The 25,990-nt window shown below is 36.8% G+C and overlaps 1 protein-coding gene across 5 annotated transcripts in view; it reads right to left on the bottom strand.

Moving 5' to 3' along the window:
* Positions 1-25,990, bottom strand: part of igsf9ba (immunoglobulin superfamily, member 9Ba) — a 102,266-nt gene that overhangs the window by 62,449 nt on the left and 13,827 nt on the right. For all 5 annotated transcript variants that reach the window (XM_038303350.1, XM_038303351.1, XM_038303355.1 and 2 more), the window contains exons 2-3: positions 17,042-17,239; positions 4,947-5,093 (exon numbers count right to left, since the gene is read on the bottom strand). In XM_038303350.1, the coding sequence (XP_038159278.1) occupies positions 4,947-5,093; positions 17,042-17,239 (345 nt within the window). The remainder of the gene's footprint in view (positions 1-4,946; positions 5,094-17,041; positions 17,240-25,990) is intronic.

Here is a 25,990-nt window from a genome sequence, read left to right as displayed (position 1 = left end):
CGCCTCAGCCTCAAGGAGGTTCTTGTGAGAAAATACAAAACAATTCAACAAAAAATAGCCTGCCCAGAAGAATTAGCATTGGCATTCAGAGATGCTACAGCATTAAAAGAACTAGTTTCCCATTGCAATCTTTCAGAAACAATTTCAAACCAAGAAGATGAATATTGCTTACTTTTACTTTGTGTTTCCCTTTAATCCCTTTAAATACAACACAATTTAATGTTCTACTGCATTTTGCATCATTTTTATGTATCTACACTGCCCTGAACCTTTCTATATCAATGCCTTTTGCACCATGACTTTAAGCTGGTCATAATTTTCTCCTACACTGTTTACATTCTGACCACTGCTGCACTTTATAAATGATAATGTTCATTTCACTGTCGTAAGCTGCTCATTCACTGTTGAAAACTCTGTGTACCGTATACAAGATGATCATAAATTTGGTCTAAGTATAGAAAAATTAAGATAAATACCAATATCATTGGTAATAGTTATTCTAATGTCAAAGGCATATATCAGGTTGTTTTTTTTTGTTTGTTTTTTGTAAAGAATTTTATTCAGTACTTCTTTTTTTCTTAGTCCTACATGTTAAGACAGCAGACAGACATGATTGCACATAAAAACACAATCCCTTTAGTCAAGCATATAGGTGTTAGCCTTTTGTTCAGGTGTTGGTCAGAGTTAATGGATGAAGCTAACTATGTAGGCATCCTTCAAAGCAATGATATCGATATTTTAGAGTTGGCCAGTCAAGGTCCAGTCCTAAATAGAATAGGATCACTGTGTCCAAACTTTAAAATTGAGGTTCAAATCTGCATTCAATGACTGAGTAGAAGATATTTGTAAAGGTTTTAGTGTGCGGATGTGGTTAAGCTGGTAGAGACATGTCTAGCTTCCTGTCTAGCTCATCTTATATTTAGAATTTGATATGTTTTGCTCAATCATCTGTCAAAAATACATTTGATCCCTATCTTTGACAGACAACGGAGACGGCCCCCCGTCACGCTGCATCATGAGGGAGCCAGTGGGAGTTACAGCGTTGACAAGACCTAGCTTATTTGTAAAAGAGAGAAACACAAAGAGGAATGAGTCTGTGCCAGGAGTCTGAGTAAGACTAGAAACTGAAACTGAAGTGGAAGGATTTACCACAAAGTATGACTAGTAGCAAACTTAGCACCACTTTCGTTGGTTTATCACATCTAATCTAATCTAATACATGTAAGACTGTGATACTAAAAGGGAGAAATTCAAGAACTGTATGCAAGAGGGCATCATACACATGCACATTGTTGTCTGTGATGTGACTGCTCTGCAACAAATTAAACACTCTTCACCATGGATCCTCTGAGCCACTGGGGCATTCCTGGAAAATGCAAATGTGCAGATTTTTTTTTGTTCTTTTTCCGCCCGCTCATCAGTTTCATAGCTCTCTGACTATCTCAGATGATTGCAGGAAATGCCTCAAACCGTCCACAATCAATCCCTAATCTAAGTAGCCTCTTACACCATTCTGTAAAACACTGCCCTTATCAAACGAGAAACTGTTCATTTCCATCCCCTAGAATAGGAGGTCAGGTCTTTGAAGAGGATGTAAGTAAAACGATATGATCTACTGACCACATTAATTGTGTAAAAACACTAAAAGAGATTTATTTTAACCTATTCTACATAGCGTATTCACAGTAAATATTTTAGAAAATTTCCACCTTTAATATATAGGTAGATGTTTTCAGTATGGAACGATATTAATACCTTAGATAATATCACTGCATTTATTGGCAACACTGCTTTTTGCACAACCTTGTTTTCAATGGGAAATTACTTAGTTTTCTCCTATAAGACTCTTCCCAGGTTGGAGCTTATATTGAGAGGGGATGCTGACCATTTCTATTAATCAGGTAACTTTCAAAGTTATAATCAAAGTCATAGGTCTTCTCTTAAGCTTATGTCTGAAACTGGGATGTCCATGGGCGGTTCTAGTCAGGGGCCAACGGGGGCCAGTGCCCCTGTAGATCATGTTCTGGCCCCTGTTATGGCCAATGTACCAAAGACATAATACTAAAAGAAATTCTTATAATGATATGCACTGGAAAGGACATGGTTTCTAATGGTTTCTGGGTTCTTTGGATCTTTTTTTTTTTTTCCTTAAAAAATTCTGTTTTACTAATTACCTAAAAACAAAAAGGTGATGGCTTCAGTGGTATTGAGATAGGACCCCACTTTTCACCTGCTAAATATTAAAAAAAAAAATTCTCACAGGTGAATTTATCAGTTTTTCTAGAGTTCTAATTCTGATTTTATAGAAAATTATTTATAGTAATTCAAAATTAAATTAAGTTACAAATATGTAAAAGTCCTAAATTATAAATTTACATTGACCAAATATTTCAAAAAATAGCTTTATTTGATCTTTTAGATATTTATATAGCTACAGTTGTTTGAGTTACTCTTTAGCTATGCTAAGGGATTTTTATTTTTATTTTAACGATAACCCAAATATTTTCAATCCAAAAATAAATATTTTCATTTGGAAGATATATCATTTTAATTAAACTTAATTGAATGGAAATTTCACCCCATGCAGCTCTCTTAATATATTTGAATTTAGTTTTTTTTGTTTCATGCTTTTCTGTGCCCCCATGAAAACATGCAGGCCCGCCCCGGCCCCCTGGAACATTTGGTCTAGAACCGCCACTGGGGATGGCCATGGGAGAAGATTCATTTTTTGTTTAATGAATAATTTTTTGCAATTCTTTTGATAACAAAGTCCTACTCAAAGACACAGTTATTGCCCAGCTTTACAGCCTGTGACCATAAGAGTTTAAATGTCCTCTCTGTAGATAAAGTGGGCGCTATTCAGGAACTTACTTCCAAATTTGAAAAACATACATATTGAGTTAAGTAGTATTTCTTTTACTAAAAGTTTAATGTAGCATAAAATGTTTTAGGAAGCTTGATAATGCTGAAGTCATAAAAAAGGATAACTCAATGACAAAACAACCAGAGGTACCTTTTTTAATAGAATTCGAATGTTTAGAGAAAATCAAATGCTATATTTCTCCAGTAGCTGCTTAGTGTCAGGGGTGTATTTTCAAAGTGAACCCAGAGCGGAAAAAAACTAAAGACTAAATTTTATTTTATTTTTTTTTACCAGACAGTTTTTAGTTGTTGTTTTCTGCTTTCATATTGATATAAAAGCAGTGTTGGGCAAGCTACTTGTCCAGTGTAGTGAGCTAAGCTATCAGCTACTCAACAATAAATTAAGCTTCACTACACAAAAGCTACCACCTAAAGAATTATAGCAAGCTAAGTTACACTAATGTGTTAAAAGTAGCTTAACTACATCAGAAGCTACTTAACGTTGTACCAACCTAATGTCAATTCAAAATGAGTCTGACACACTAGTTAAAATATTTATTAAAGATCAGCCAATGACATATCACAGTGTAAACATTGCTTTATGATCAGCATATTAAAATAAAAACTAAAGTAATTACTAGTAGACAAACTAGTAAACAATCTGCTGTTATTAGAACCAAATTAAAGGTACTGTGTAGTGTTCTACACATCGAGACATGGCTATGAGTTTGCAATCAATGGACATCTCTAGGGAAAACAAAACCCTACAAAAGACCTCAATTAAACAGTTGATTCAAGTAACAAACAAAACTGTTTACAAAAGAAGGAGAAAAAATAAAGAAGCTATTTAAGAGATACATATATATATGTCTCACCATTTAATTTAATTTCTACCTACATATTTATTCATTGTATTTTCTGAGGCAATTAATTGAATGCTTATTTATTTATTTTTTGAGCATTTATTTATTTATGTATTTATTTTATATACGGTAGAGCTGTTCCTCCATAAAAAATCTTATCTGTGCCAGCCTAAAAACAGATTTATGTAAACATCCTGTCAGGTAAACTAGGCCATGAAAACACAATATGGAAGTTTCACTACTGCTCTCTAATTAGAGTATCTTAGTGGCACATAGATATGGGAGAATTATCCTGCCATAATGCAAGAGCACATCATTTCAATTTGAGAAAAGAATTTCATCTTCTTGCTCTCAAAACTTATAATGCTCACACTCAAAACATGCGCTCTCTCTCAAATTCTCTTCTCTCTTTGTTTCTTCTCTCAGATTTAATCCTTCTTGCACAGATATTTTCTCCTCTCGCTTGCCTCCTTCTCTTCGCGCACAAACCGCGCTCTGTTACGCTCGCTAACCCGTAGGCTCTGCTTGCGGATTTGTTTTGCTCTCTCAGACTGCAGTTGGATCGTTGCCTAGCAACCTTTCCAGCCAATAGAACGACAGCCTCGGAAAGGGTGCGCTTGTTTAACCCTACTGAGTGTGCCTGTGCTACTACGCCACTTACAAGAGCGTCAGCTGAAACTGCTATTTACAGTAGCTTGTGGCTAATTGTTGTTTCAAAATAGAAAACCTGGTTTCATTTCTTAGTTTTGCCCTGGATTTTGTAGCGTTTGTGGACGCTACGTCGCTACTTGATCAAAACAATAACGTCGCTACAGGAAAGTTACTTGATAAATAAAGCAGCGACGCTACGGTCAAGCTACTGGAAGATGTAGTTAAACTAATAGCTTCGCTACATGTAGCGGCGCTACTGCCCATCACTGTATAAAAGTAAACAAGAACACAAACATCCCACAAATAAAAACAGTTGACAGACTTCATAAGACCTGACTGAATATAGATTGGGTTTCTCAAACAAAGTTTTGGATTTTGTTCCTGGGAGTTGACAAACTATAGTGATAGATTTGTAGACCAAGTAAAAAAAAAACACAACATTATGAAAATATAGACAGTTCCTTAATTACCGGCTTTGTTGGACCTTATTTTATAGCTAAACACCCATTTTTTTCTCAACTTACTAACATTAGCACAAAAAAAAAACATGTATCCGATCTGGTGACTAACCGTTGACTGTGAGATGCACCCAGCTGCCGTTATGGAAGGTGTTGAACTGTTGCTCCAGCATCAGGAACTTGCACTCGTACCAGCCCTGGTCCTCAGAGCGAACTGGGTCAATTTGCAAGGAGGCCTTCCCATGGAGAGAGGCTCTGCCTGCAGACAGAGATGGGGAAATGCCTTAATTAACCCTTACAACACAAAAAAGATTACTTTGTGTGAAAGGTGAAAAGAAATAACACCAAATATTGATGCTTTGGACAAGCTCAGTCAGAATACCATTTTAAATCTGATAGGGAATCCCTGGGGAGGAAAAAGATTAGAGTAATGGCAAGAAAATCTTCTACCTCAAAGACTTGAAATTCATTACCAAAGATGAATTATAAAACCAACAGTTGAAGCATGCAAAAAGCTGTGGTAAAAAGAAGGATCTGATTGTTCTGATGCCAATAAGGAATTTTTTCCCCCGGAGATTATTTAGAGGGGGAAAAATTAGATGCCATTCTTTAATAAAATCTCATCATGTTTTCCATCATTGATATTTATCTGCATTTATTAAAAAAAAATATATATTCTCTCATTTTAAAGTTAAAATAATGTAAAATTCAAGTCTGCAAAAAACATATTTATTTTCATTTTTGGCTAAACTATATTTAGGCATGTATACCCATGCATTATACTATTTACCTTTCACTACATATGTTAATAAGATCATATGCAATATTTACGATGCATCTCCAAAATGGAAGCTAAAAAAGGCATAATTTTAACTGAAACATTCAATGCAGTAAAAATACGATCCTGTTAATAAAAGGGTTATGACACTTTAATAAAAAAAAGAAGTATTTAGTCATATCAGTAAGGTATACAGAAAGCTAGAAAAAGAAAATGTGTTTATGGAAAACTGAAAGAAGGGTTTTGAATGTTTTATTAAGATTTCTTTTAGCAGTTTAAAAAAAGGAAAGTGTTCAACAGTGAAGCCTTTAAAAAATAGAAAATTATTTTGTAGCCTGAATTTATTCTGTGCAATTAAAATAGGTTGATTAATATTACATATTTTATTACATAAATTTTAGTGGTTACGAAACTAAGGTTTGGTCTTAAAGTTGATTTCTGCTATAAAAGCACTGTGGTTATAGAAGTCAAATAAAATAGATCACATTTAGAAATGCTCCTGCTGGCAGGTGTACCTCAAACAATCGTAAAATTCATTATAAACATAAAGCAGTCATTTAAATTGGCTGTCAAAATGTATGCATATTTCCCAGATCCCGCTGACTAGTCCTCTAACTGTTTTAAGATAACTTAACAGCCATGTGGCTCCATAAGCAGGATTTAAACTTGAAGCTGTCTAGGAGACACACCTTCATCTGAATTAGCATAAATCCTTTGATGTCACAAAAAATATATATCAGTCTTCAACTTCACAGAAGTAATACTTCTTATGCAACTTTCCCATCCTCCAGTCTTCCCACTTCAAGACCGAGGATAAATTGGAATGCTAGGAGGAGAAAATCGCAAGGGATGAGAGAAGTTAAGGAAACCAGGCATGGCTGAAGCCTTCAGCTGCTGAGCTGCCAGTCTTCAAGCCTCCGGCCCTGCTGCTCATATGGCAGCCGCTGACAGCCCGGTAGGATAAAACAGGCGTTTCTCCTCTGTCTGACAAGTCTTGAGAAATGGGGCATTTTTCCAAACTTTGATGTGTAGACGTACTGTAAGTACAGCTTCCTGTCACTTCAAAGTAAGTTAAGCAAATATATCGACACTGGGAGAGCTAAAATCACTCTTGCAGAAATGAAACTGCATTAGTGAGATACTAAAGCCAAGCAATGTTTTTATTCCCGGTGGGAACCGGGGAGAGGGTGGGGAGAATGAGATCTTTTTTTGTGGGACAGAAAATCTATTTATCAAACAGAAAGTAAGAGAAATCAGAACTACAAACTAGTATTCTGTCTTTAAAGTCTCTGCTTTATTAAAAAAAAATTATAAAATCCCAAAGATCTGACATGCTAAGAGTTGGAGGTGTTGGATTGAGGCAAAGAGATTGTGGAAGCTCATTGGTAGAATTCCCTTATGACAGAAAGAAGGCCTCAATTCACTCCATCGTCATCTGGAGGGGGGGGAACATTTATTTACAAAACCGAATTCATACAGCTGTCTTAAACACTTCATACATTCAGCGCTATGTCCTCACATCTGTAATTTCCCCCACCTTCAATCCATTGTGGGCGGCCTTTTATAGGCTCCACATCGCACTGTGTGGATGCACGTGCACGACTGGACGCTCTGAAGAACTTCCTGGAAGTTCTTGGCCTGTGACCCGATTGCGTGCGAGTGAGCCAGTAATAACCCTGTTTTTGCCAAGATTCGTATGTGACTCCCAGCTTGTAGACTGTTTACATGTTGCATTCTCTGTGTTGCTAAGTGGGCATAAGGTCAGAAACAGGACTACATAACGCAGTACAACTGCTTCCATGTTTGGCAAGCCAGCCAGATATTTATTTTCTACAGCATTAGAGACTTTATTATTGCTAAGACTCATACTTGAACTTCAAGATGTACTGTTTTGTTGCTAAGTAAGTGTAGGGTCATGTTGTAGGATATATTCTGATTCTGATTTCTGATTCTGATATGATATAAGACAATAAAACTGCTACTACAAGATCAACCTGAACTTCTTTTTGTCGAGATGAGAAAGGATGCTACTGTAATCAGAGTTCAAAGAGCTGCATCCATGTCAAGAACAGCCTAAAGGGCACTGAGCACCCACACAACACCTAGTGTATGTCTCCTCCAGTGAACACAAAGAAAAAGCTCCTTGTTCAGACCGAGAACTTTACAGCTACCACACATAAAGTACTGTATACAGAGCAAACAGTGTAGAGTAATGGCATTAACTAAAAGATGGTGTTGATAGTGATATTCTGGACTCCACACTCTCACTCAGTTTCCACATCCAGAGCATCACTAAATCTGCCTTCTTTCACCTCCGTAACATCTCAAGAATCCGGCCGTCACTTACCGACTCAGTCACCGAAACTCTCATTCATTCATTTGTCACCTCCCGTCTGGACTACTACAATGGTGTCCTGTCTGGGCTGCCCAACAAAGCCCTAGACAGATTGCAGTACGTCCAGAACTCAGCTGCCAGGGTGTTAACCCACACCAAGCCCTGGCAGCACATCACCCCCATCCTCAAGAAACTCCATTGGCTGCCAATCAAACAACGCATCAGCTACAAAATCCTCCTCCTCACTTACAAAGCACTTCATTCTCTGGCACCCAAGTACATCACTGACCTTCTTCACCCGCTCACTCAGTCACGGTCCCTGCGCTCCACCAGCAAGAACTTACTTTCCATCCCCCTTACCAGACTCAAGACCTTTGGCGACAGGGCTTTCTGTGCAGTGGCCCCGGCTCTTTGGAATGCCCTCCCCCCTCCTATCCGTTCCGCAACTTCCCTGACACAGTTCCAAAAGCACCTTAAAACACACCTTTTCTCTCTTGCCTACCCTTCCTAACCCCCTCCCTGTCCCTACCCCCCTTATTTCACCTCTTGTAAAGCGACCTTGGGTGTCCTGAAAGGCGCTATATAAATCAAAGTTATTATTATTATTAGTCAAAAATTTCAAGCACTCTATATGTGCATTTGATAAATAGCTTGTTTTTGTCATTATATTTCTCTATTTGTCAGCTTCACTTGTATTGTACCTGTCTAACAACACGAAGTAGGCTAAAAGATATAAAACAAATAGACATCATGGCCAGAACTGAAGAAACTCAAAAAACAAAAGAGGAACAGCGATAAACCAAGAGTAGCAGGGCAAGATAAATGACTCCAGAAATGTATTAATGCAGAAGATGACGAAAGAGGCCATCCAGAGCTAAAGTATTGCAGGCCTCTCTTGCATATAGGGTCAGTGACTACATAAAAAAGAGAAACAATTCGAACTTTAGGAAAGGATGTTTCTCCAAATATTTCTGATTTAAAACAAAAAAGCATGTCAGAAAAATTACCCATCAGCCATAAAAGTGATGGCAATGTGTTGTCGGAAAATTTTTATTTCTCTTCTATTATATATTAATTTATCCTATTTACTCACTATAAAAGTTCTCAGTCTGTTTCACTTTCAAGGCCACACCATTCTCTGCAGGATGGTGTTTGTAGACCAGACATAGCTTCTTCCAATAACAAATCAGATTCTTTCTCAAGGTTTATTAATAACATGTTACTGTTTAACCAAAGTGTCTGTAATTTGTTTTGACTCAGACTACTTTTCCATTGTTATAAGTAAGGAGGAACAAACAATGCTCATGCAGAACAGGGCAGAATGCTGTGCCATGACTGTTCTCTCTTTGCAAAGATATGAATAAATGTGCCGACTGAGTGAAATCCATCGATCTCTGTTTATTTAACTGGGGTGAATAGTTGAATACTTTTTTCCCACTACATAATGTGATAGTTTTGGGCTGCTTTGCTGCATCACGCCTGGAGATGATGACGTAAATGAGCATCTACTTTCTGCAGCAAATGGTTTGTGATCTTAAGCTCCAGCATATTTGGGGTATACAGCAGGACGATTGTCCAAAGCAAACCAACATGTGAGGATTATGTAATGGCCTACTTAATCCAATTGAAAGGAAACAGCTAAAAGTTGCAAGTAAGGTTTCGAGGTTCACCAATGCTGATGCCAACCTTTAGCTATTTTGACAATTTTTTCTGTAATCTTTTTGCTGCTGTAAACACCAGAATTCCCCCATTGTGGGACAATAAAGGGATTTTCTATTTTATTTTATTCTATTCTATTCCAGCTAACCTTAGCATTAGTCAGCATCTTAATTTTCTGTTCAGAAGGAAAGCAGCATAACATGGAGTGGAAGTAATTTTATTAGTGCTATCACAGAGTTTCTAGGATCTGGCAACAACATTGGTATTGTAACCAGATTTAAATATTGATTTATTTTGGACCCGCCAACATTTTTAAAACAATTATTTATATACTATATTTGCTTTCTGTAAAATCAATACTTATTCTGCACCACTTTAGATGTTTTGTGTATGTATTTTTTTTTTACTTGTGTTGTTTTGATGAGAAGGTTCTAACTATGACCTTTAAATGACATGGAAAAAAAAGTGAAACAGGCTGTATGCTTCAGAAACCTTAAATATGACTGAATTTAAACTCCTCTCAAAAGAACAGCCCCCCGCAGAGAGGTAAAAGGCTCACTGCCACTTATCACAAACACATTCAGATTTTTCTTACAGGTTTAAGGGAACTTTTCACATACTGTACAGCCAGAGCAGTACGTTATTTTCACAAAAACACTTTATATGTCTAATCTAAAATGTCCTTTAATGATCTTAACCCTTTAAGTGTAACACAAAGTTAATATAGGAAAAATACTTAAAAGAACAATTGCTTCTTCACTTTTGCATAAAAGTTAATTAAGTTAATGTGTGTAATAATGTAGGACTGCTGCAGTCATATGAGTGAAAGTGTCCAGGGATGATAGATATCATTTGCTAAGAAGATCGGTATTTTTAAAACTAGCTAGCTAGACAGCAAAAGAAGATTTATTGTACACATTTCACCAAACCATCCCAAAAACAGCAGGATTTGATGTTTAGTCCTGACAAGATGAACATCCAAAATATTGATTGCATCTTTACTGAACTGGGAAAAAAACAAAAATAGATGTTTTCTATTTAGCTGCTGGGCAAACTAGGAAGATATGCATTTAACTGCAAGATATACAATTATAATAATAATAATTGAACTTTATAGATCTCTCATTGCAGAAATTTATCTCTGCATATAACCCATCCCCTTGGGGAGCAGTGGGCGGCCATTGTGCAGCGCACGGGGCTTAATCAGGGGTTAAGGGTTTTGCTCAGGAACCCAGAGGGCAGGCTGTGGGGATCAACTGGGTACTTGCAACCTTCTCAGAGCACAAGCGCACTGCTCTAACCCACTAGGCCAACACTTCCCTAATTAATTAATCTTATTCTTTCATTTTGCATTAATGGAGGTAATATGGCAAAGGCACTGAGAACATATCTGGATTTTCTGAGAACAGTATAGAGATTTGTATCTGTGTGGGTAGCAGCTGTGTGACAGAATAATCACATGTACTCTATTCATCAACTTTACTTACAGTGAGTGATAACAGTTCATGGGAATAGCCCAAATGAGCTCTGAGACCAAATGAAGCCATTAGACTGCCCAAACGGGCATCTCATAAAGCAGCGTCCAGCGTCACCATGAACATGCAATCCCCAGAATACACTTTAATCTGTGTAATGAGACTGGCCATATTCATGTTGCATCTGTTCACCGATAATTCCTCAGCAGTGGTCTGCCTCTTGGAGCCACATGGCCGACACCCAGTAACAGGATCCAACTACGAACTGCAGAGTGTTAAGAAGTGCCGCTCATTCAAACCCTGATGTAAAGGAGGTAAAAAAAACACTTCAGCAGATTCAGTGTCAGCTGAGGCCAATTCCCAAGATAATACGTGTTCAGTGGCGTGAAGTCCTGCTTCAAAAACCATAAGGCGTTTCGGTGAATTAATTATCTTTCACCTACTTTGCACAGCGTTCATATGAATAAAACACAGAAAGCCTGACACATCTTTATTTTAGAGAGAGAAACGAATCCCCAAGCTTTTTCACATGTTTTCATTCATTTATGCTTATTATGTGATCCAGGGAGGCTTTGTAAGTGATAAAAAAGTTCTGAAAAGGGACTATTCTGATCCCCTTCTGAAAGCTCGGCTTTTAGAGATTCTACAGTGCCGTCATAGAAACGAGTTTCCTCTTGTTATGTTCCAGAAATCATTGCTAACCAAGAAGAGGAATATTACTTGCTTTTGCTTTGTGTTTGACTTAAGATAAATGAAGACAAAGGCCAATTACATTGTCATGTTCTTTACATTTACTGAAACAGTTATTCTAAGGTCAAAAGCATATTTCAGGTTGTTGTTTTTCTTAATGACTTGTGTTCAGTACTTCTCATTTACTGAGTCCTACATGTATATACAGCAGCCAGATGAATTTTAGTTTAGTACAAGAACCTCACACAGAGTTCTCAAATTATAGGCATTTCAAGAAAGGGGTAGGAGTATGAGTTATAGGCACAAATAAGCCACAAAATGTTAAAATCCCAGTAGGAGCAGGGATGCCTGAGACTCAGGTCTCAGACTTTCTGTAGTCAGTTGACCTCCACCGACTCCAGAGCAACAAATAATCCCTCTGTCTAACAATCCAAAGGATAGAACTCTGTTTGGCAGTTGTCGGGGGAACAGTGCTAACAGGGCTGTATTGTGGTTGTGTTAGTCTTTGTGTGATGGGAATTATGTAACGTGGTTGTTTTCAGTACATCGCTATTACTCCTTAGTTCAGTAACATTGACTCTTATTTGCTTTGCACCTTTTGGCAGTTGGATACTCCTACATTGGTAGAACACTTTAGAAGTCATCTGTTCCTTTCTGCATACTAAGAATACACCGTCGTATGCAAAGCATTGTCAATAGAGACTTGAAAGAACCGTTTTAGTCTGCAGGAACTGGACTGAGACTGTGAGAAAAAACTCTAAGGTTATATAAAGAAGCTATTTTCTCAAACATCAGTGTCTAACCTCAGAAATGCTTTTGTGGAAGACTTTTTAGTTATTCCCAGAAACACACTTCTAAGTATTGTAGGAATTTTAAAATTTAAAAAATTTGAAGAAAAAAGCAACCAAATTTTTTTAGGCAATGTAGCATCCCAATACGTTGGATTAAACGAGAATATTAGCAATGAATCTCATATTTAAAAAAATATATAACTAAGTCAATTTCTAAGACTTAGATTTGAGCTTTTATAAAAATTTAATTAGGAACAAAAGTTTGAAAAATTGAACGATGTGGCATACCAAATGTTCTTTCTACCATAACTACAAATGATGGAGAAGGTTCAGACGTTTAAGAAGAGAGTCAAGCTCACTAATACTCAAATAAAAGCATTTTTCAGAAATAATTTCTGCAATCCGACAAAAATACTAACAATGCGCTTTTTATAATTATGCTTTTACGAATTTTTTATTTAATCTCTTCCTTTATAATTATAATTTTATAATCCTGAATAACCTGACCAAAACCTCCCCATGTGGTGAAATGCTTTAAGGCTCTGTTTTCAAAGTAAACCCAAATATCTCAAATCAAAGATGAAAAAGCAGGTCAACTGAGTTACCATTTAACCGATAAGGATAACATATTTATAGCCAATAAAGAACCATAGATTTCCTTCAGGAGTTGGTATGTTAAAAACTGAATTAATATTGAGGGCTTATAGCTAAGGAACAAGATTTGGAGCTGGAAAATGCAGCCATGGCCCGCCGAGCCTAGTAACACTACTGAATGTCAAACTTCTTAAAAGAAATAACGTATTTTCATGATTTGACATTGAAAACATGTTTTCTTGTATCTATAGTGACACTTAAAATCGTACAAAACCAAGCTATCTGCCTCTTTGAGAAAAAGGCTTATTGTCATTATGTTCAACTGTTGCTTAGCATTTAACATTTTGTAAAACTGAGATTTATTGACACATTTGTACCTTTCATCTACATGCAAATTTTATGTTTTGGTGAAAACAACATTTATAAAAATTGCCTTGATGGCAGTTGGTGGTATGTCCATCTTGGAAATCTTGTTGAAACAATCTAAGTTAACAATCTAAATGACCCAAAAGAGACAACAACAAAAAAAACAATAACATACACAATTAATTTGAAGCCTGTATGAAAGAGGTGAACATCTAATGTTCTGACTGTAGCAGGCTGTGAGGTGGCATGAGAGCAGAAAAGGAATCCGCCTGTGGTAAAATATGCTGCTTCTTGAAAACAGGAAGGAGGATGTGCTTTCAGGTCACTATAAACATCAGAAAAGTTTAATACATTTGTAGTTTGTTTCCTTTTTAAAAAAAAGAGGTACGGAATGCTAAGTAAATGTTGACAGAACTAAAATTCCAGCCAACATCATGGTGATCTTAAAGTTTAGAATTGCTTGGTAGATATTGAAAACTCCTGATGGTCTAATTCAACCATCCATCTTCTCCTGCATATTCCAACAGGGTCGTGGAGAGGTCAGTTTCCTATCTTTATGGATGAAAGGTGAGGCACACCCTGGACAGGTCTCTAGTCTGTCGTAGAGCAACACAGAGACATACAACCAAGCACAAACACCTAAGGATCAAATAGAGAAGCCAATTAACCTAACAGTCATGTTTTTGGACTGTGGGAGGAAGCCGGAGTACCTGGAGAGAAGCCATGAAGGCGCAGTAAGAACATGCAAACTTCATGCAGAAGAACCCCAGGACGGGAATCAAACCCAGGACCTTCTTGCTGCAAGGCAGCAGTGCTACAAACTGTGACACTGTGTGGCCACTTAATTCGACTACAATTTAAAAAATGTAGTTTTATCAAACTTATCAAAGTTTTATCAAGCCTTCCTTGTAATCAAAGTTGTTAATATAATATTAATCTATTCATAACCTTGGAAACTCATGTGTGGTATTCTTCCATAACTTATCTTTTATTTTAAAGTGAGACTACTCCAACAAAATATGAAAAGCTATACAGTAGCGCTGCAGCTAACGATTATTTTGCATATCGATTATTCTGTTGATAATTTTTTCAATTAATAATCAGATAGCCAAGCCAGGTTCCTTAAAAAAAGCTTTTTGTAAAATTGAACCTGGTGAATCCAAAACTTTTCCACTTGATGAGTTCTGGATAGAGCATATTGACAGATGGAAACAATTTATGTCTTAAATGCAAAATGTTTACTTATATTCTTTACATATATATATAATATAATTGCTGCTCAAAGCGGGTTTCTCTGTCAGCTGAAAGCATGTTTTAGGGTGTCTACACTCCAGTTAATGATTAATATATTACTAAATTAGTTGATTAATCACTAAATCCAATTATTGTTTCAGCCCTAGTATACAGGGATACCCATTAACACAACTGCTCATCCTGTATTCTAATAACTGGCTGCACAGGATCAGTTCTGTACATATTCTCTCTCCTTGTTGTAGACGTTTTCAGTCCACTCCACTGGCCGTATATGTGCTGTATTTTCACTCGAGTGTGTGGGAAGCCATATAAATACAATGCAGTAGTAAACTGCTGAGACCCAGTTATTTCCCCTCTGTTCACTCAGATGCAGCAGATGCCTCTCTACAGGCAGGGATACCATGTTCATACATACATAGACGGAGTTTTAAGTCCAGCCATGATATTCCCTTTTCAGTGATTCATCTTGATGCTATACATAAGCAGCAGAAGCTTAGGTGCTGTTCTGTGACAAAAGATAAGTATATATGCAATCTATTTAATATTAGTTAGGCATTGTTTTGCTCTCACCGGCTAATGGGATTTGCAACAAAGCAGAGGAGAAACTCATTATATAAACACTGCATTGTCGCTGAAGAAATACTCCATATTTTCAAGCAATGCACCTTATTTCATGCTAAGAAGAGAAAAAAAAATACAAGAAAACAAAAATAAAAAAGAAAGACTTTGATGAGTTCTGAATTAAATGTTTGGGTTTGTCTCTTGCCTAACCTCTGCTTTAAAGGTACAGGTTTCGGTTTTTGTTAGACACAGATGTCCCAGGGAGCAAATGATATGATTTAAACATGGAGCCGGTTGCATGGCTTGTTTAAGCCTGAATCCCTCCTACTAAATTTAGATCGTATTTACCCTCAATCTGCTTAGAGCGTATATCTTCCTTTCTATTCCACACAAACAGCTAAAAACATGGAAGATACACAGCCTAATAGTGTAAATCGTATAAAGATGCCAGAGAGCAGCCAGCGGGGGTTTTACACTGATTTATGGTCTGAATGTTGTTTTAAGACCCTTTTCATATGCAAATGTGAAATTTTCATATAATACAGTCAGTTGAGAACTGGAAGATGGAAATACTAGTTATATAACATAAAGAAAGAAGAATAGAACCTCTGGATGTTAACAGCTTAGAGTTGACCTGGTGTTAGAGGTCATGTTGAATATTCAATTTTAAAAGAATGACTGAATATTGTCTGCAAAGATTTTCACTGGTACATCATAGCCATGAAAACTGTTATCAAATGTCATTATAATTGTTATTTCTATACATCATGTAAACAAAAAATATCAAACCAAATAAGAAAAGCTAGTTGAGCTGGGGAAAAGTTGGTGTTGTGACCTAAGGTGGAGCTTTGTTAGCTCCACCTTAGCATCTATGTTGTCTAAGAGAAACAAGAAGGTGTATTGACAAAGGGAGGAATGTGCATTTAAACCAGAGAAAGGCTGGCGATTCTGCATTAGATAAATCATACTTCCTTAACATGTAGTAGAATCAGAACAATACTACTTCTGAAAAGTATTCATATCCTCCAATCCTTCTAACATTTTCTTACGGTAGAACCCCAAACCTTAATGTCTATTTTTTCCATGGAACTTTATATGAAAGACCTATTCATAGTAGTGGATGTTTGTAATGCTAAAGGAAATCGGACACAACGTTTTCAATATCAAACAAACAGAAATGTAGAACATTTTACAATGGCTTATCAACTGCAAATCACAATAAAAGGTTTGAATTTGAGGCACGCTAACTTCTAACAGAAATTGAATGCCCTCAATTCTTTAGGATTATTTGAGAAAAGAAAGGGGTATACAAATGCATGCTGTACCTGCAAGAAAATGGAAAAAATAAATAAATAGCTTTCACTTCGCAATTATTCTCTAACATTGTGTTAATTCATCACCTGCGCCCCAATAACATAATGTACCTTGTGATTTTCGGTTGTTGCATATCAATAATCAGAAAAACGCACATGTGTATGAATATTTTTGCAAGGCATGTAATCCTTCTGAAGGAAAAAAAGCAGGTGGTCCATTTTTTTTTTCTTTTGGATTTACTGAGCTTCTCTGCTAAAAAAAAATAACTTGATCCTCATTTATTCCAAGGTCAACATCAATTCAGAAGCAGTTGGACATAAAAAAATCTTCACACAAGGTTTTTTTTTTTTTTTTATATTCTCAAAGGTTGATTAGGCTGCCCTGTCTTACCAGTGTACTCTGGGTCCACATGAGGAGGGTAGTAGCGGAAGTTGATGAAGACGGGGATAGGCACTCCAAACTTAAACCACTCCACCACATAGGGGGGCTCCTGGCCATCCAGGGGAGGGGACACGTCACACCCCAGGATCACGCTCTCTCCAGCGCGCGCCGTCACAAACCTGGGCTCCTCTCTCACTCCGTGGGCACCTGGTAGGAGAAAAACAGTACTTTTATTACAACAGTCCTCTGCTTTGTGCAGTGTACGGTGCTGTGAAAAAAGTAATTCCCCCTTACAGATTTATTATGCTTTAGATTTTTTTGGTCCCACAAGACCATGCCATATCATCGGTCTGAATAAGACAAAGACAAATCGTTTAACCCCAAAGGCAGTTTTCAAATAATGATTTTATTTATAAAAGGAAAAAATTAACCAAATCAACGCGGGCCTATGGAAAACATAAATGATCTCTTGTCAAATCCTGGATCGGCTGTGGTTACCTTTGTTTTTTTCTCCTTTCATCTTATAAGCCAAACCCAGGCTGATTCCAGCAAGCCCTTAGAAAAATAAATCCCTTAACCAGAACCCATTAGAAAAAGTAGTTCACATGAAACTCTACAAATAATACTGCAACTTCAACAACAGATTAAAAAAATCTACTCGAGAAATAATTAGAATAGAAACTACTTTTTTTTTAAAGAAAAGTTCGATTTTATTGTTCCTACTTTAATATAATAATTATCAGGAATTAAGAACTGCTTTTTGTAATTCTTACAATTAGTTTTGTCTGACATTAAACCTTTTTTTATCAATGCAAGGCGGATTTTTTTTTTTTTTTTTTTTTTTACAACCCTGTCCATTTAACCCATGCTGTAAATGTCCATGGCTATTTAAGTCCAGCCATCCATCTCCAACCATTTTGAGTTTCAGGAGCTGGTGCATATCTCCAGCAGTCTTTGGGCAACAAAGGGGTATAGGTGATCTGTCCATCACAGGGCAGCACAGAGAAACACAACCATGATAGCCTGGCCATGAAATTAGACTCTACTCGCCTCTGTCCAGACTGATACACCATGTAAATGGTCTAAAAAAGTCTTGTTGGCCAGGTTACATTTTCAATACATCAATCGATCTTAAAGAAATGTTTTTGGATGATAGGAGGAAGCCAGAGTACCCAGAGAGAAACTATGCATGCACATGGAGAACATGCAGAAATAGCCTGGGGTTTTAACCCAGCTTCTAATGTGAGGCAATAATGCTACACACTTCATTAGCATGCCGCCCAGCATTTAAGTAATAAATAAACAATTTCAAAATAAAATGATCATACACAAAATAAAAGCTTCAATATCTTAAAAATACATTTTGTGTATGCTGTGTGGACCTGTGTTGTAGAGTCTAACACAGTCGACTAAAAACTCTACCTTTCATCAGCCTGCCGTCAACTCAGCCTGCTGTCGTCATCTGTCACATGCATCTTTTGGTGAATAGTTCGTGGCTGTGCCATACTGTACAATAAATGAGCTGCCAAGAGGCTCCATTGATCATAGCTGGGCGCTGCTCAGATGAGCTTTACTATTAGCACCACCAAGCCTGGCATCATGCCACCAATGTGCTGGCAAGCACTGCAAAGCGTTGACCTATCAGATGACTCAAAGGTCGGTGTACCTGTCTCAGCAAAACGCTCACTCTCAGAATGGATTTTCTCCCGCTGCCACCCCCGCTCGTATCGAGCCGGCTGCATCTCCGCCGTCAGAGTGAGCGTGACTGTCGACCATCACCCAGAGGGAAGATCGCTCCGGGGATCAGGAGACATGCTGACGTTTCCAGCTGAATAACTTAATGCTTTCATTAGCAATATCATTTGCATGATCACGGCAGATTTTTACTGAAAAACCAGCACTAAGGACATGGAGGTATTATAAACCTAAGTGGGATCACTGTTACTGTCTTTGATGATGTTCCACATCCTTCTCCTGCAGCATTGAACTAAAAGTGTAGCGTGACCTGCAGGCATTACCTTTCCAACTGTTCACACTGAAATTAAAACCCAAATATTTCTGTCCAGTTCTTCTGCCTTTACTGGGCCCCAGCAGACCATATGCACCACTTAGTGATTGTGTTTACCAGTTTAATCTGCATTATCCTGTGACAGAGTTAATCCACTTTGTTCATACCAGCCAGCACAGATTCTGCAGTGAAACAGCGCAGATTTAATGAAACTGCCTTTTTTTCAAGTTGAAATGTGTTCTGCCAGTTACAGGCCTCTGTAATCTGGAGTCTGCTGTGCTGTTAGCTCTCTTTGGTGACTAAAATATAATGCATTGCAAGTTTAAGCTATAACAATCATTAAACTAACACACAATGTCTAATAACCAGCATATGACGACTTATGAACCAGCATGCAACCCTCATCTAATCAGTTGCATTTAGACAAGTTTACACTTGATGCTGCTCAGTCAGTAGAGAATAAAACAAAAAAAAAAAACTTTTCTGATTATTGAATGAATAATAGGTTACAAAGGGGAGGAGGGGGCAACACTGCTGCCTTGCAGCAAGAAGGTTACGGGTTTAACCAGTACCAGTACCCCTCGTGACCCCACCAGGGATAAGCGTGATGGAAAATGGATGGATGAATAATGATTATGTGCCAGAGGATCGCTCTAACAGCAATCTTCAGTGTGGAAGTTGTTTACAGCAGGACAGAGCCTTAATGTATATATTTAAGTGTCAGTTTTAGCATGAAGTCAGATGAAGATCAAACAGAGAGAAACTAACGCTGCTACCTCACATCAAAGAGAAGCTTCAACAAATAATAGAAGCTGAAACTAAAGCATTAATTTATTATCCTTTAAAGACTTAAATGTTTGTCACAATACAGGCTGATTTGGTAGTTATGGTAATGTTATGTTGTTAATAAAAGATAGTAAAGAAGTTGAATATGTTTTGTGTTTTTGAGTGAAATTTTGTCTAATCACAGAGCTGTGCAACACTGACTGCTTTTTTTATTTTATTTCTATCGTTCCCCCTTTTTTCACTTTATATGTACAGCGTCCTTGGGTTTCTTGAAAGGTCCTTTAAATATTATCATTATTGCCCTCTCTCTCTTCCACATTAGGTTTGATGTGAGCTCTTGATTTTGTAAAGCTAGATAATGATCCATCACAGAAGCATTTCTCTTCAGGAGAGAAATAGGCCCACTGCATCACAGGTCTTCCACCATACTTAATGCTTGCTGAGAGATGCCTTTATATTGATTTATCCTTTGCATTGCATTAAAATATGTCTTCCAATGTCTTGGAATATTTCATATTTTGTCATCATACAACCTCAAAGTCCAATAGTGCCTAGTTATCAGGTAAATAAACGGTTTACAAATTAAAATCTGAAAAGTTTAGCATACATCCTTATTCAGCACAATTGAATTAATATTTTGTAGCATCACCTTTGGCTGCAATTACAGTCAACTAGTTTTGAACATATTTTCTGATTATTCTTTGCACAACTAATAATTTCAGGTATGTTGGACAAAGAGCATCTAATATTAGTTTTAATATCTAACTAGATTTAATTTTAACTGGATTTCAGTGAGGTCCTTGGCTGAATCATTTCATCACATATATAGGAATTAATCTAAACGTCAGCTAAGTTCAGCGGCATATTTAGACTCTTTGTCCGAACTTATTATTTACCTCCCCTCTGTCTTCTTGATTTTAACAGGGGTATAAGATTAAAAAAGGACTTAATACCTTAATACCTTTACATTTCTGTTGGGAAAAATAATAGGTCGTCTCGTAAGAGACTGATAAAATAAACGGAAATGTATTTTAAAAACATGATAAATGTGAAAAAGTGAAATGGGCACAAATACTGGAGTAAAATGTAGACTAAAATACAACTTAGAAATCCTCTGGCTTTTCTCTATACTTCTGAGATGCAGAACTTATATCATAATTACTATATATGATCAGAATTCATCTTTTTAAATCAAACAATAAATTCTGCAGAAAAATATTTTTGATGCATGTATCTTCAGAGTTTACTAAAATTACTACAACTTTACTCATGAATTAGAAAAAGGTAACAATTGAGTGAGCAGGAGATAAATCAACCGTAGTGCAAACAGCTCAGATACAAAAGTGAAACACACAGAGGTAATAGGACCTTTCTGTTTGGCAGCAGTTAAGCAGTCAGTGCTGGAATGAGTCTGTCAGAGTGAGTGATTGGGCTTCAAGTATGGATTGTTTACCTTATCGAGCAATCGGCTAATTATTTCCTCAATTAATTGTTTCAGCAATAAATTGTCCTAAATGGCAACAAAGATCTGTCAGACACTATCGTTTTTTTTTTATCTCTCTGTCTTGAAGAAAAGCATGTATTTTCAGACATTTTAAAACCTTATTATATATGGATTATATTCCATAGAAATTGACTATAAAACAGAATGAATATTCTTAATTAAATTGTATTTGTTTTGATAACTGTATCAAACAGTATGGGCATCATGGAAGTGCCACCTCTACGCTTCTCTGACAGTCAATGGGCTCTTCACTACAATAGCCCTTTACTGTTAAGCTGTTATTTTAATTGAAATTTTTACATTTTTGTGGTTTAAAAAATTTTTCATTACAGTTTTAGTTAGGGTGGAGGGGTGTGAAATGTTCCAAGAAGATCCAATACTGTAAAATAAATGGAAACTGAACAGTATTTCACAGTAAGGCCCAGTCCCATTTCTCTCACTTGCACCCATTTTGGACCCTAGCACTCTGTTTTGCTTATTCACAGGTAAGGTTAGTGTGTCCTAATAATTTTAAGAGCTAAGGGGAAGTGGCCTCCAGCCCTTAAAATGATCCCTTCAGACCGAGTGAGGTCAGGAGCTGACTTCAGAAAAGAGTGGCTTCCCAGAACTCATTCAGTGAAAGAAAAAACGCCGTCCGGCTGTTGAAAAGAACTGCACAAATATAAGTACATTTTTACAATTAACTATGCATTAAAAAAAATATATGTTGGGAAATCTTAGTTAGACGTAAATACAACTTAATTCCTTACTGTTGTGTTAAAACATGAATATTGTAAAATCGCTGTTTTTCATAATACACAAATCTCCTGAGAGTTTCTTTTTAACATAAAGTATGATGATTATGACCAAGGTGGGCTTGGTTTTCATTATTTCTAGGATAGATGTTATAAAGAAGATTTTAGTGTTAATGGGGTATTGCAGAGGTAGTGACCATGATTTGCTCCTGTCTATTCTAATAAAAGTTCCAGTAGAATTTTGCCTCTTGGTTGGAGGAATTTGGATTGTTAAAATGTGTTGCATATGTCTTTGTTATTTTATTTGGTGCCAAGAGAATTCAGTCCGTTGAGAAACAAGTCGGTGGTCAAAGTAGGAGTAAATTTTGATCATTTTAATAATTGTTGGAATCCATAGGGGATGCACTCTATAATTGATTTGTATTCTTTGTATCTTAGTTTATCAAAAATTATCGTAGCTAATTATATTACCATGATTACCATAATGACAAAGCAATCCAGTTTTTTATATCCATGCTGGCTCATAAATTGACTTTTTACATTTTGTTATATATTTGTTGTTCAATATTATGCATGTGTTTGGTGAAAAGTTATGAGTATGGCAGAGTTTCCATGCAGAAGGTTGAGACTCAGGTTGTGTTTGCGCATGACATAGGTGAACACATCACTGAAGTGTACAGGCTATTTATTCCCGCCATCTACTGGGCTCGGATGTAATTTTACAACTAGTGGTGTTCCATTTCTTAGGGAGAAAATCTTCCCTTCACTTCCCTCACTAAGTGTACTTCACTATGGAGGGAGCTCACTGTGTGTGAGTGTTCTCAGAACCAAGTGAGAGAAATGGGACTGGGCCTTAGACTAAAACTTAAGATTTAGCCGAAGCCTGGACAGAATTCAGAGCATTAGCCTCCATTGCTGGATGCATCCAAAGAGTTTATATAGAATACTTTAAAATCATTAATGCTGTTTGATTACATGCAGCGTTTGGAGGCGATGGGATATGAGTGAAGCTCTTTGCCGGTGAGAGCTCCTGATGTAGAGGATGTAAAGGAATATAGACTGAACAGAGGCTGCAGAGAGAATCTCAAGGACGTACAGCCGCTGGGCTGGATGGGCCACTGACAGGGCGGTAATTGAATGCCAGCCTGCATATGCTGAAGGTCACATCAGAGAAACTGTGTGTGTTTTTAAACCTGTAAGTTTCACTTTGTTTGAATGTTAATCTAAACCTGCACAATAAAAAAAGAGACATTATCACATGGATCTAAAGGTAATACTTTAATGGGAAATGTGAGCATATACGTCTTATTTCTTACTTGTTCAGCCTTTTTAAAATCATTAAATCTGTCGTCAATAATCATCACTTTTTCACACTAGGCTGACGTGAATCAAAGATATCTTTATGCTCTGTTTGCCGGCCTCCCATGGGCTTACATTCATTTAGAAAGCGTTGCTGGGAATACTTCTTCCTTATCTATGTTGCCTTCTGTCTCCAATAACAACTGGGTAAAGTTCCTGTTCATTACAGTGGCTTCTTTTCAAAGTCTTTAGACTCAAAAAGAATTTGGGAGATCTAATTTTTCATATAAGGTTACCTTGGTGATTAAAGGAATTTCAAGACAAGCATTTTAGTGGCCGAGTGAGGGCCTAGTAGTTAGAGCAGTGCGCTTGTGCTTTGAGAAGGTTGCAAGTACCCGGTTCAATTCCCACTGCCTGCACTCTGGGTTCTTGGGCAAGACTCTTAACCCCATGCTGCTCTCCACACAATGGCAGCCCACTGCTCCCCAAGGGGATGGGTTAAAATGTAGATAGTGAATTTCCCCATTGAGGGAGAATAAAGGGATTCAAATTATTCCCCTGGTTGAATTTTAAACTGGAGAATGTAGCTATAATGCTGCAATTTTCCATACAGGCAGCTTTCCTTTTTTAAATTCTGTATCATTGTCAGATGTTCTGGGCTGCTGTGACAGCTGACCAGGCCTCCCTTGCAAAAGACAAATTTTAATTCAAAGGGCATCCTGATAAAAAAACGTTCAATAATTGAAAACCACCTTCTAATATTGGTGCACATGTTTCTGCTTTAAGGTTTCTGAGAATTTTGCCTAAGATAGGAAATTAACCATTTAATTTTAAGATTAAAAAACTTTAATAAGTTATATCAGAAAACCTTTTCTTCTGAAGTATATACAGTGCAGTCCTCTTTCATTTAGTTGACTGCTAAATATTTACATTTAGAGCCTATTTAAATTAATTTATCCACCAAACACTGTACTGTTATTATAGTTTTTTCCAATTACATTTAATCAGATCTGTATCAGCGTATGAATAAAAAAAACAAAAATTTTTTTTGATTTTTATCTGAGGTAGTAAGCAGAAACTATAAGAAAAATGTAACTGAAATTAGACTTAGCTGTTTATAAATTTTATTATATTATGATTTTTTTTTGCTTTATTTTGTTTCATTAATTAATGTCTTGTTTCTGTATTTAAACTGAAAAATGTTTCCATGGTGCAAAAAGTTTGCACACCATTTAGAGATCAAATTATAGATGTCCTTATAATGCTATCTGCTTCCAACCTTTATTCATAATCAGTTTTGGCAATTTAGGTTTATTTCCCAAACACTCTCAAACCAACCTTTGAATCACTTTATCTAACTTTCTCATATTCCTGCGCATTTTCCAATTAAGTCTGAGACACCGTGCATTGTGTGTACCTTTTAGCAGGAGCAACACAACACAGATCTAATAGCTTTCGCGATGAAGCTCTCTTTATTGGTGGAAACACAGCTGAAGATGTGCTGACGCACAACCAAATGTGCAGAAAAGAGAGCACAAAAAATTGAGGGATGTGTGAAATGAATTTGGCTGGCCATCAGGCAGAGAAAGCATCCCTGGACGCTGCAACGCTACGAGGCACAGAAACTCCTCATTCTTATATTTCCATTGTGACTCACAGCGATGTTGAGATGAGTTTTAAATGCTTCAGCTCAGGTGTTTTAGAGTAATTACTGTATACAAGGAGGTACGTTTCTGCAGCAGCAATGATTGCTGCTTTCATGCGGCTCCTCTGGTAATGCCTTCTTATGATTATTCAGTATCATTGAGTTATATACAAATCAGTGTGGCTCAGAGCTTCCTCATCAGTGGCTCAGACTTTTAGACAATAATAGTTGTTCCACATACAGTAGTGTACAAAGCTTAAAACCTACTTTTATTAATTTAGAACTTCCTTTGATTACAATTTCTTTAGGCTTTTTTTTATTTACACTTTGTGCAATAAAAAAAAATACTGAACTGCATTCTTTTTAGCTTACCATAAGAAGCATACTGAAAAAACGAACAGATTCAGATACGTACGTCTTTAAGAAACTTGTTAAAAACCAGTGCTGAGTCAGTTTACTGGAATTGCCACAATGTAGTGATGTATGTTGATTGCGCTCAGTGGTGTTCCATAAATTAATGGGTCAACCCGGGTCTGATGTCCCCATTTTATGCCGATTGGAGCCTAGGCGATTGAAGGCGATTTCAACCTCTCTCGAAATCCGAGTTGTTTGTCGAGGGTCGGCTGCGACTAAAAGACGATTATTCACAGATTTAAACTGTTTTACTGGCCAGTGGGAAAGTGGTTGAGCAATTGACAGTGCTGGGTGCTGATTTGGGATACTAAAGACAGTTGAAAAAAAAATTCTTTCAAATAATAGTGAAAATCATAACACATTTTACAAAAGTAAAGCTTCAACAGATGTTCTTATACACATACATCTAAAAAATGTAAAATAGTTTTATCTTTTGTCACTTATCAGAAGGTAAATCTCATGTAGGGCTGAAACATTTAATCAGATTAATTGTAATTAATTGATTATTTAAATAATTGTCAGCTAATTTAGTCATAAATTAATCATTGACTGGACTACAGAGAATCTT

Source organism: Cyprinodon tularosa, unplaced genomic scaffold, assembly GCF_016077235.1.
Source record: "Cyprinodon tularosa strain WSP-4 unplaced genomic scaffold, ASM1607723v1 ctg51, whole genome shotgun sequence".
Taxonomy (NCBI): domain Eukaryota; kingdom Metazoa; phylum Chordata; class Actinopteri; order Cyprinodontiformes; family Cyprinodontidae; genus Cyprinodon; species Cyprinodon tularosa.
This window is presented reverse-complemented; position numbering and strand designations above follow the sequence as displayed.